This window comes from Arachis hypogaea, chromosome 8, assembly GCF_003086295.3.
Source record: "Arachis hypogaea cultivar Tifrunner chromosome 8, arahy.Tifrunner.gnm2.J5K5, whole genome shotgun sequence".
Classification (NCBI taxonomy): domain Eukaryota; kingdom Viridiplantae; phylum Streptophyta; class Magnoliopsida; order Fabales; family Fabaceae; genus Arachis; species Arachis hypogaea.
The window spans coordinates 47,017,948-47,031,176 of NC_092043.1; the positions used below are offsets into that span (position 1 = coordinate 47,017,948).

The following is a 13,229-nucleotide window of genomic DNA, read 5'->3' on the forward strand; positions in this document are numbered from 1 at the left end:
TATTAATGACAACCAGCACCAACCTCATCCACCTGTAGATTGTCCAACCTCAGACGGTGCCTCAATAAGCGCTGCTCAGCATAGTCATTTTGTCCTTTTTTGCCTGCCCACCTGTTGGACAAAGACAAAATTTAAAATTAAAAAAAGGAATTTCCAACCGCAAAGGATATCTGATAACAATCACAAAGTGAAAATACATATACCATACCTCGTGGCTAAAGGAAAACTATACGGTGTCGTGACATTCGGTGCCAAGAAAGGTAATCTGTAGTATATCCACGATATCAGCAACGTATGACAACCGGCCATACCCTCAACACTGTACTCTGTTGCTAAGTACATAGCACGATATAACCAACAGAGGACTGCACTACCCCAACTATATGTGCATATCCCATCATAGTCAGCTAATAACAGCAGATATTGAACATGCACCGTGTTGTTCGCCTTGTCTGGAAGAAGCACGCCTCCCAACAAGTAAAGTATGTAACACCGTGTATATTGCATGAGGCCATTATCTTCTAAGTCAAGCGACATCTGCTGAAGACGAGTTCTTAGCCACTTCAGCTTTATGTTGAACTTCGTTGTCCCTACATGGCCGGTGGGAACCTCACCTAGAAGTTCATGACACCATTTCCAAATATCTCTTTGGTGAAACTTGCTCCATGACCTCAAAGTACCACTAACAGGCTGACCATCAACAGGTAACCCTAGCTGCATTGCTACATTCTCCAAGGTTATCGTACACTCGCCCCAAGGGAGATGGAAAGTGTGTGTCTCCGGTCGCCATCGTTCCACAAAGGCACTAATAAGTGGATTGTCGTACTCGAATCGCTTGATCAAAGAGGCATGGTAAAATCCCGTGCGTCTCAGATAAGGCTCAAGCCTCTGCCGCCTTATTTTCATGTTTGGATCCGCAGGATCTACCATGAAAACATCGACGAGCGTACCATAAGGAGTAAGGACACGTGTCGGCTGCAACATAAAGTAGCAAGAAATACAATAGTTTAAATTACTCTACCAAAATGTTTTAAGATGGAAAAAATTATGTCTAATAATCTCAAACAATAATAATCAGCTTAACGCCGTAAACTAACCTTAAGGAATAAATGTGCCGCTATATGATGCTCGTCCAACCGGTTCAAGTTCTCCTCTGCATTAACCCCTCCCCCACTCATATTAAATTTTTTTCCCCAGCACTGCACTCCCACCCACCTCCTCCTACCTTCCTTTTACCACTTATACAAAAAAAAATTTTACCCTATCACCCCTTCAACCGTGCATGAGGTCCCCTTCCTCACAACCCTTTTATAATGGTCCTGGCTCCCTTCCCAAGTGTCTCCTGCCTTCCAACATGACCAATGCATGCGCAGCTGCTACATTGACCTCCATTTCGTTAGCGCCAGGGACGAGGTCCTCCAATTTGTTAGCGCCGCCAGCAGCTTGGGCCAATTCGCATGCGCTGTCCCTGAGTTGCCCACCTCGTGTGCGCCGTCAGCAAGGTTGCTCCATTTCGTGCATGGCAGCAACGAAATGTGAAAAGCTGCTGTCCATGCTCCATTTTGTTAGCGTCTTCCATGAAGTGATGGCAAACTCCATTTCTTGATCGCCGGGCATGAATTGGGCATGCGTATTTCAGAAGCGTTTTCAACTGGTGCGTATTTTGGGAATAAAAGTTTTTCATATACTTAATTAGATAAAAAAGCCTTGTTAGCTCTTGTTCTTTAAATCACCTCTGCCATCTCCATTATTTGACAAATATATACATATATCACTCAGCAGATTCAACAAACATCTACTTTGTACGGTCACCAACTAAGCATTATGAGAAGTTATTAATTAATTGATTAATTAATTAATTTTGGAGTTCCCCACAAAAGTACATAGAGAAAGACTTAAAGAATTGACACGTTCCACTCTTTATTTTAATCAATTATAAAACATAACTACCAAATAACATTAAAATTGCTCACTGTGGCAATGGTATATCCACATCAAGGTCCTCTTGCCACTATCCCATGCTCACCTCTTGTCATCTAGTTTTTTTTTTCTTCTATATAATATAGTTGGTTTAATAATATTACAATAAAAAAATTCAAAATACTCTCCTAAAAGAAAGAATCCTCAAATTATTGAGTTTTTTTTAGTCCATAAACTTTTAATTGAATCAAATTAATTAATTTTTTATAAATTAACTTGAACCAAATCAGTTTTTTCTTTAATAGAGTTCATTATATATAACATCGTTAACACATGAACTGATCTAGAATATTTAGTGACATGTAGGAATTTGTGCTATAAGAAAAAGTTCAAATTAACCTCTCTCTCTCTCTCTCTCTCTCTCTCTCTATATATATATATATATATATATATATATATATATATATATATATATATATAACATGATTTTGGTTTCTGTACTTTAATTGAACCAAATTAGTCCGTGTAAATTTACAGTTCTGTCACTGCTCAATAGGTTACTGCATGCACAATATGATTTTGGTTTCTGTACTTTAATTGAACCAAATTAGTCTGTGTAAATTTACGGTTCTGTCACTGTTCAATAGGTTACTGCATGCACAAGATAGAATTTGAACCCTCGACACTTATTTATGCAGATGAATGAGTTGACCACTTGACCAATCTAAATTAGTTCTTTCTCTTAAAAGCTAGCAATTGTTGTGTTGATAGTAAGTTTCAGATTATTTTGTGTACACAAATGGTGATGTCAAGTAGGTTTTTATGAAAAATTATCTTAATTCCAAATTAAGTAATGACACTTTATTCGGGGGATATGAGATTTTCGTTAATGCATTACCGTTTTTTGATGTATTAATATAAATACCAAAGCAACTTATAACCGAGTAAAATTTTACACCCAAAAAAGACCATAAGTTTTATAATCAGCCGTACATGGTTTCCAAAAGATAATCAATTAATCATAGTAGATTTTTTTGGTGTCTAATTTTAACAATCAATTTGCCCTGATGATATTCGTATTAATATGTCATAAATTGACAATGCATCACCATATGGATCTCATATTAATTAAAGCCTATCGGACATTAGAGTAGAAGGTGAGTTGGGCTATTCGACAGGACTTGTGATTTAGTTTATTTTAGAATCGGTTTAACTTGACTATTTTATTAAATAGGTTAGGTTTAAGTATTTTATAAAGCATAGTTTAAAAACTCAGGCCAAAAAAATATAATCATATACAACTTGTTGGATTGATTTGTCAAAATACTGTTTATGTAAAAAAAAAAAAAATCAAGAATAGCCAAGATCAAACTTAAGATTGTAGATTTTTTTAGTTGAAAAAAAGTTTTTGTTATTTACAAAGTATAGTTTGGTCGTAAGTATGTTATCATATGGGACTAATTGATATATAAAATCCTGAATATATCTAATGTCAATTTAATTTTTTAATTTATTGTGTTGAGTTATAATTTATCAAATAAGTTTTTAATGGACTCGTAAATTTGTCAAGTTTTTGAATAGGTCAGACTTGGGTCCGAAAAAAATTCATAAAAAATAATCCGAAACTCAAACCATATATTTACCACATAAATTATACTCATCTAATAAATTAAAATTCAACTTGACCATACCTATTTTTATACTACCAATATTACTATTTACATGCATAAAATAACCCAAAACTTACCATCAACGCAACAATTGCTAGCTTCTAGGAAGAATAATAGATAACAAATTTGATTCCAACAGGGATTAATTTGGTTTCAATTAAAAGTACATGAATCAAAATGATTCAATCTTATTACATACATAAACTAAATTGAGCATTTTTTGTTTAACAGTGACTCCTACATATTACTAAATGTGTCATATTAACACGTTGTAACAACATGATCACAAATTCATTTGGAGAGACTGAGTTGCATTAATAACCTATGAGAGACTAATTTGATTCAATTAGAAGTACAAATACAAAATAAAATGTCTCATTCATATAGACTAAATTGAACATTTACCTAATTTGAAATCAACCTCTTCTCATCTTCTCTTATTTCATGTATTTAAATTTTAACCATTTAATTATACAACATTTTCCTTTAATTTTTCCAAAATTTTAAGAAACTCTGTACTATCATACCCTAAATAAATTGAGAAGAATTGTCACTTGATTTTAGTGATGACAACACTAGTCAGTAGTCACTATTTTGCTCCTTGATGCATGGAGTACCTAATTAGTAATTAATGAGAATTCAGCTACTTAGTGTTATCTCTTTCTTTATGTCAATTTCTTCTTTATGGTAATGTAGACTTCGTGGCATATCAAATTACATGCTTCCAATGAACGTGGGCCTCACACACACACACACACACACACACACACACACACACACACCACACACACACACACACACACACACACACACACACACACACACACACACACACACACACACACACACACACACACACACACACACACACACACACACACACACACACACACACACCACACACACACACACACACACACACACACACACACACACACACATATATATATATATATATATATTTCATTTTTTCTTTTTTTTTCTTTTTTCCATTTTTTTTATATTTTTTGGATTGAAGTGTAGTCAATAAGAATAAAATATATCTTTTATTTTTAATGTTTATAACTTTTTTTTTAAATATCTCTAACATTTATTTTTATTTAATTTTATCTTTAATATTTTTTTTCTATATCAAAATAATAGGAACAAAATAAAAAATATTTAAGAATAATTTTGCACAAATTAAAAATACTAAAGAAGCATTTTATTGTTTTTAAGATTACTCTTAAAAGGCTATTTTAGTAAAAAAAATATTATATGTATACAAAAAAATCAATCACCATATACTTATGTATAAATATATATTTTAATATTTTAATTATATATTTTATACAAATAACTAATTTAATAATAAAATATTTTTGTACAGATAGTATAGCTGAATTTTAATACTTAGAATTTGTTAGTCTTTTTAATATTAAATTCAAATTTTTAATTTCTAATACAATCAGAGTTTTAATTCAATGCAATTTTAGATATGAAAATTTTAGGATTGGTGTAAGTTGGATGATAATGGTGGAGCTATTGGTGACGATAATGGTGGTATTTGCTAGAAAATTTTAGAAGAAACGGAGCTATGAAAAAGAAAATGGAAAAGGTTGAAGGGAATTAATAAAACTTTTAACAAACTTAACATATAGTCAACATTTTATTAGTTTTGTCAGATAGATATAGGTTTATCTTTTGTAGGTAAAAATTAATTTTAATATATTATTATTAGTTTTATTATTGCTAGTATCTTTTATGGTCAAAAATAATAATTTACTATACTATTTGGTATTTAGAACCTATTAATCTATTATATAAGGAATTTGATTTGCTTAGATCAATAAATTATTATTATTATTGTCCATTTTAGTACGATTTCTTTTATTCCTATTATAAAAAATATTCTATAAAGTAAAAAGTCGGTCATCGCACACATATTACATATATATCTTACCAAAATAGTTAATTGTAAAAAAAACTTTATAATAATATCATCAAATTTTTTTTATAATCAAATAATCAAATTTTTAACACAATATCTCCGTTACTGCTATACTCTCATATTTTTATTCGTATATTTACTATAAAAGTTAATCTAGTTTAATTATAAATGTAAAATTAATCGAGGTAATAAATATTTCATACTTTAATTAAGACATTTCTAATAACAAACTAATTAAAATGTCGCAAAGTAATTTTTTTATTGGCCAAAAAAGACGTATAATGCACACATAAAATATAAAAAAGTGTATCATAATTTTTTAATTGTATTTTTGTTGTGAAAAAATTAAAACTTTTACAACATTAAATCGAACTTTTTGATTTTTATTTTTCGAAATTAAATATTTTTAACCTGAAATCGAACTCTCTTATTTTATTACTTTTTAAAAAGTTCAAATACTGAAATCAGATTCTCTTATTTCTGTTTTTAAAAATTTTAAAAATTAAAATTTAAAATCAGCCTTTTAATTTTTGTTTTCAAAAAGTAAAAAATTTAAAATTAAAATCAAACTTTTCAATTTAAAATTTTGCCAAAAGGTCCCAATATTTTAGAAAAAAAGATAATATATTTAAAAATATTACACTTTGGTTTCATATTAAAAAAAATTTCCCTAAAAAGTATTTTTTAAATATAGGGTAAATTACCAAAAATACACTCAAATAATTTTTTCGTCGATAAAAATGCACTTAAATTTTGTTATCGACAAAAATATTCTCAAATAATTTTAAAATGTGACAAAATATTTAAAAAGAGTATTATTTTGTCACTTATTAAATTATTTAAAAATATTTTTTTGATAACAAAATTTGATTATATTTTTGGCAACGACAAAATTATTCGGGTGATTTTTGGTGGTTTGCCCTTATATAATAATAATAATAATAATAATAATAATAATAATAATAATAATAATAATAATAATAATAGACATTTTAAAAAACATATTTCCCAAATTTTTTCAATTCCCTGTTCTATATGAATGACAAATTATATAAATTAACCATGCTATATAGTATAGCATGCATATAACACCTATTATTTATCCAACTTGGTGTTGGTTGTCAGAGAAAAAGACTTTAGGAAAGAATAGAAGAGTGTGCCATGTGATTACGGCTGAAAGGAACTTCTCTTATGCCAAGACTTTTTTTTTTCTTTTTTTTAGTCAACGCTATAAGAGTCAGTTATTTTATGGTCTTTGTTGAATTTCGTTAGTTGTACATTTCAGTGGTACATAGACTCCTTCAATCGTGCATGTGAATTGTGATTTCTCATCATGTATGTATGAAAATGAGTAAGTTTGAAAAATTTGTGAAAACGTGTAACAAACTGAGCAATTATAAAAATACTTCTTTTAAAAAATATTTTAGGTTAATTTTATATAAATATGTGTGGGAATATATATATATATTGATCAAATGGAGGAGTACAACTTTTAAAATATTTGTGCTATATTTATAAAAATATTTTCGGGACACTAAAGAACTATAAAAAATATTAGAATAGCGACTCAAAAAACCGGTTACTAATAGCGATCGATATAGAATTTTTAGGACCAAAAAGATAGTCGCTAAATTATATTCGCGACAGATTTTAGCGATCAACAAAATTAGTCACTAATAACAACTAAATTAGCGATCGATAAAATTTTAATACAATTAGAATAAAGACGGTCACTAATATCGCTATTTTTTTATTTAGCGACCGAATTAGTAACCAAAATAAAAAGTAATGTCTTTGGGATTGTTGGTCACAAAATCGGTCGCTATCTTTTATTTTAACGACCGATTTTGCAACTGATAGTGAAATAGGGTGAACAACTATTTGGTCACTAAAATACTGGTCACTAAATTGGTTGCTAATTGTTAAGTTAGCGACTGATTTTAGTGACTAACAGAATCAGTCACTAATAGTTACCGAATTAGTGACCGATTAGTTTTATATAATTAGAATAAAATGGTCGCTAAAATCAGTCGCTATTTTTTAATTTAGTAACTGAATAAGCAACCAAATTAGTCGTTGGTCATTGTCACTCAATTATTGTTGCCGCCTCAACATTGCCGCATCCTATACCACGCTCGTTCAACAGCGTCAGCGCCTCCTGCTCCATGCTCGTTCATCATCGTCGCGGCCTCCTCTAATTAGTCTTCCCTCGTTGTCGTCACGTTCATCAAAATCGTCAACACCATTAGTAGTGTCATGGCCGCCTCTCTTGCAGCATCTTCGCCGGCCATCGTCGCTGCCTCCCACAGCTTCGATATCGCCCCGTTGCCGTTTCTTTCTTCCATCCTTGTCATTTCTCGTTTGTTGCCACCTTTTGTACTAAATTTCTTTCTTTGTTTAGTTTCTTTTGATTTTTTTTTAATATTTTAGAGTTTAGGATTTGTTCAGTTGTTTGAATTTTTTTTGAAATTGTTAATCTTCTTACTTTGTATGTCTATTTATTTAATTATTTGTGCAATTATTGCTAAATTTTTTGTTTGGAATTTAGGCTTTGTTTAATTGTCATATATATGTGTGTGTGTGCTGCTTGCCTCTTTTACTTAATGAATTGAATAGGATGAAAATATATTTGTTATTATTTTTGTTTTGATTGATCTATTTTATGTCGTGTTTAAACCTCTTTTTGTTTGAGTGTTATTGGAGTATTTAATAAGATGATAATACATTTGTTATTGTTTGTTGGGTAATTGGGAGCTTTTTAACGGTTTAAATCTTCACTTATTTTTTTCAGCCGGATTGATCAAGTGCAAATCTCTTCTTGATTATTTAACATTATTCAGATTTCCATATATACATGTTCTTCCTGCAATGACTCTTGTTATTAAATAAAGAAATAAAGAAATAAAGAATTATTTTTTTTAAATTGAATTTAGTTGATCGAGTTCTCATCAAATTAAAAAAATATTATTTAAATTTTGGGTACCTTGATATTAAAGAGAAGCGATATGATAACATGTCTAAGAGTGTTGCTCATAATTTTATCATTCTAGTTCCGATTTTTGTCTCCAAAGAATGTTTTAAATTTGTGACCCATCACCCATCCCATAAAGTTTATGTACAATGAACTCAAGATTGGGACACATTGTGTTGTAGTTTCAATCTCATATGAATTTCATGCTTTTGTTTCGAACCTATAAAGTGTATACAATTTACAAATATAGTAGTAATGGACTGTGTGTTGGATTAGTTTTAGGAGTTATTTAACTGTTTTTTGCAATCTTAAAATCAATAATAGCCTTAGTATTATAAATAGTTTGGTATAATTGATTCTTTATGTAATGTAGTAGTATTAGTATAGCCTAATCTCTAATATTTATAAGTATTGCTCTTTTAATTTTTAGTTTAATTTTGGTTTAATTTTTGTAATCGAGGGTTTGGTACATTTTAAATTTGATTTTCTTACTTAATTGAATTTTGTTAATTTAAAAAATATTAAATTTAAATATTTAATATTATATATTAAATTTTTAAACAACTTTTTTAAAAAAATTAAAATTTAAGTTTACCGTCGAATTTATCATCAGTTAAATTTGTTAGTAACTATTCATTTAATTATTAATAATAAATAATATATTACCGTCGGATTTATAAAAAAAAAAATTTGACGACAACAAACTCTAAAATGTTACTAACTAAAAATTTATATCCATCACTAAATTTGTTGGTAATTAACACCAAACAAAAAATTCTGCTATTAAATAATTACTGACAAAATTTATACCATCAAATTTATTCTGCTGTTAAATTTAACGATAAACAGATTATCAATAAAAATATTTAATAAATTCGTCAATAAATACGATAATATCCGGTGAGGGTTTTTTTTTTTATAATGTTCCTACAAATAATGAGTTTCATATTCGAAACAAGCCTCTTATCCACAATGACTTTTCTTAAAATTTATTACTCATCATGCTCCTTAAGGTTATTATTATCCAAAACTAGTTAAACGTACAAGATATAAATGAATAAGGATAAGAGAAAAAGAAAGAAACCCAAAATTAAATTTCCCTTTCAATTGTTTGTTTTATGGAAAGGGTATGTATATGAAATATGTGTGTTATCACTCAATGAAGAGTAGTATTGAATTCTACTTGTCAGAAAGTGTTCATTAGCTTATATATATACGACAAGTTATGTGTCACACCATCACTTCCATATTATACATATATTGATGAAGAAAAGATTATTGCAAAATAATACTATAGGCAATGAATCTTGAATGTTATTCCCATTCCCATAGCAGATTATTAAAGCGGATATGGTCCACTTCTACTTAATATTTTGGTAAAGTGTTATAAATGCCCTTACCAAAGAGGCAAAATTTTTAGCCCCACATATTAACAACTATGTACTCATAAGATTATAACTAGGAGTTAATTAGTATCGTATACATGAATTTGGAAGTTGGGTAGGGAAGTCTCTTAAAAAGTATCTCAAATTTAGGAACGCCAAAGAAGAAAACTCTAAATTCAGAAAACTTTATTTAGAATTTGATGGGCTAGATATTATTTGACAAGTATATAAATTCCACTTAATATTTGAGGGGCTAGCTAGATATTTCGATTTGTGGTATTTAAAGACTATATTTTATAAATGGGATAGTACATAAATATAGAAATAAAAAAATGTGTCATTTTTATTTTTATTTTTCTTGTGACGTAAAAGATATATTTTCTTGTATATTCTACTTTAAGTACATTTTGTGTCTTTTTATCTATATCATGTGGAACTATTAAGTCCAACCTAATAAAAGCAAACTAAAAAAGGAAAAGTTACATGACATCCTTATTAATTATTGCTATAACTTTTAGCAATAATGTTTGAAAACAATAGAAAATCATCAGTTTAAAATTAAACAATCCAAACTTATTAATTTTTATTTTTTAATTACTACACTTACCTTATTTGATACTCATTGATTATCGAAAGAATAATTGAGTAACATTTAAGATAATAAATGTATAATTAAAGAGTAAAATGATAGTTATTCTAGAATTTTGATTTTGGACTAATTAGTCTTGAAAAAAGTATAAATTAGATCTTCCATAATAATAAATAGTGGACATATATGTCTTTCTATTAATGAATAATACGAAACCAAATAAAATTGTCCATTTATTTCGTTATCTGCAGTAATACATATTCAGTTGTTGCCATATGAACATGAAAACGATATAATTTTAAATAGTGAAACATTTATTATTTTTTGAATTTTTATATAGCCTTTATTAATTAATTGTTCTCTATTTATTACAAATCCTATTAAATCACGTAAAATTTTGCTCCAAAAATTATTATTTGTATGATAATTTTTCATAAATAAATACGTCACAATAAATAATAGTACATATAAGTACCACTATTAAATTTTATCTTGATAAATTAATAGAAAAATATTACATATTTATCATTTGTTATCCTAAAGAATCAAATTAATATTTTTTAGAGATTAATTATAAATATTAAGTTAAATAGAATAAGTTTAAATTATTCTCTCTTTAGTATTATCGAACTTTAGTATGGTAATAATATTTTGTCCAACAAATTAAAGAAATTAGAATTTATTAGAAGCATGAAGGTAAAAGAAAAAGTTAAGCGATGTAAAGTTGGAAGCTTACTTTGCGAATTATTATTGAGTCAATTACATGGATTTGATAGAGGACCACCAATTGAAAAAAATTTAACCCCTAATTAATGTTTCATTAACAATATTTTTGAACCATATATATATCATGGTACCTGGTGAAGCAGGTCGCACTGTTTCGCAAGATTTCATCAAAACAATAAATTAAAATTGACAGGTTACTAAATAAATACTATGAATTTGATCCAAATGTTATCATCATGGTTTCCAACCAAATATTGCAGTGTGTTAATTAAATATCATTATATTATTAAGTAACTATCAAATAAAGGACACAATATATAGTTATCGGAGATGCCATTATCATCCATCATATTAATCATTTAAAAATAGACACTAATAATACAGCATATATATTTTTTTTTTTACATACATACAGAAAACATACAAAATCAAACGACAAAGATTTGAGAAAATGGACATTTATATATATAATTAATATAATAATATATGATGGTATAAATATATATATTTAATTAATTAATTAATTTCAAGAACTGTGACATGGAAGGTTCCTTTTCTGATCTTCTTGTTGCTGCTGAGAATTATTATTATTATTGTTACTTGAAGAACTACCAAATGGATAGTTGTTCCAATTAAGAAGCTCTTCAATCATCTGCATGGCAACCCTGTTCTCTTCTTCAATTCTATTTTCATCATCATTCTCTCCAATAACAACAACATTATTATTATTATTGTTGTTGTTAGTGATGTTATTATTACTTGGTGAAGATGGGAAAATGACCTTATTACCCTCGTGTTGTTTTTGCTGGTGGTTGTGGTTCTTGCTGCCAAGCTCAACCCTCATGACCCAACTGGAATCGGAGTGTCTTCCGGGGCCCTTTTGCCAGACGCCGATGTGGGAGTTGTCGGCGTCGAGGCGGAGACAAGTGAGGGAAGGAGAAGAAGGGTCCTTGCCGCAGCACTTCTTGAGCTTTGCACTGAGAAGCTCTGAGAGTGCCTTGGGAGACAAGAAAGAAGAATCATCATTGCAAGAAGAAGAAGAAGAAGTTGTTGTTGTTGTTGTTGTTGCATTGTTATTATGATGATGAGATTGTTGGTTGTTCTTTGTTGAAGGGAAATTGGTCTTTGCATTTTGGCCATTCATCAAAATCGCTGCTTGATCATAAGCCCTTGCTGCTGCTTCTGCTGTCTCAAACGTTCCCAGCCACACCCTCCTCTTCCTAAATAAAATAAAACACACACAATTATATCCTCAAATATATTTTAATTTTCTCATTTTAAATATTTTTCATTCCACAAAGACAAAAGGGCTGTTCAGTACAATTATAATGTATGACGCCTAACTTGATAACACTTCGACAGAAGAAAGAGAGAGTGAGTCAGAATGAAGAGAGAGTGAAGAATGAAATGTTTTGTAGAGAGAGATATATATATATAATAAAATAATTACAGGAGAGGGTGGCGAATCTCTGACACCCAGGAGCCCCACTGGCGCTGCCTCACTCCTCTGAACTTCTTTGCCTGTACCATGTTTCAAATCCCTTGATTTTGGTGGAAAAATAAATGAGTGAGCTAGAAAGATCGAAGTAAATTTATTAAGTATTAAAAAGAAAGAAAGAAAGGAAGAAAGAAGAGAGGAATGGTGGTTGCAGAAGGTAGTGGTGGTAGCTAAACTATAAAGAAAGAAAGAAAGTACGAATTGAAAAGAGTGGGAGATGAAGGGAGGGAAGGAAGGGATTGAAGAGAGAGGGGGAATTAAATGCAATGCAAAGTGATGATCGAAATTGTTTATATGAACTTGTCGGTGGATTGGTCGGAACAACACTTGGTTTTGAAACAGTCTCACATGCAATTAAGGTTTCACCTGCCTGCCCACTGCTTCACTCATACGTATTAGTTTCTTAATAACTTCACTAAATTACCATTTTCAATATTTTTTATATAAATAAAAAATATTAGAGACAAAAATAAAAATATTAAAAATAAAAAAGTATATATTACTTTTTTTTTAATTATTAAGTCTATACAAGAAGTTTTG

At 29.4% G+C, this 13,229-nt stretch overlaps 1 protein-coding gene across 1 annotated transcript; it reads right to left on the reverse strand.

Annotated features, from left to right (window-relative positions):
• Window positions 1-11,509: 11,509 nt before the first annotated feature.
• Window positions 11,510-13,057, reverse strand: LOC112707888 (ethylene-responsive transcription factor SHINE 2). Its single transcript, XM_025759901.3, has 2 exons — window positions 12,642-13,057; window positions 11,510-12,411 (listed from the first exon to the last, which is right to left on the reverse strand). Exons 1-2 carry the CDS (start codon window positions 12,719-12,721, stop codon window positions 11,718-11,720), a joined length of 774 nt encoding a protein of 257 aa, XP_025615686.1. The 5' UTR covers window positions 12,722-13,057; the 3' UTR covers window positions 11,510-11,717.
• Window positions 13,058-13,229: the final 172 nt, after the last annotated feature.

Bases quoted from the DNA above. Each gene is read 5' to 3' on its own strand.
- LOC112707888 (XM_025759901.3), bottom strand. From the start codon at position 12,721: ATGGTACAGGCAAAGAAGTTCAGAGGAGTGAGGCAGCGCCAGTGGGGC. The intron at 12,412-12,641 runs GTAATTATTTTA...TATTTTATTTAG, and splicing joins GAGATTCGCCACCCTCTCCT to GAAGAGGAGGGTGTGGCTGG.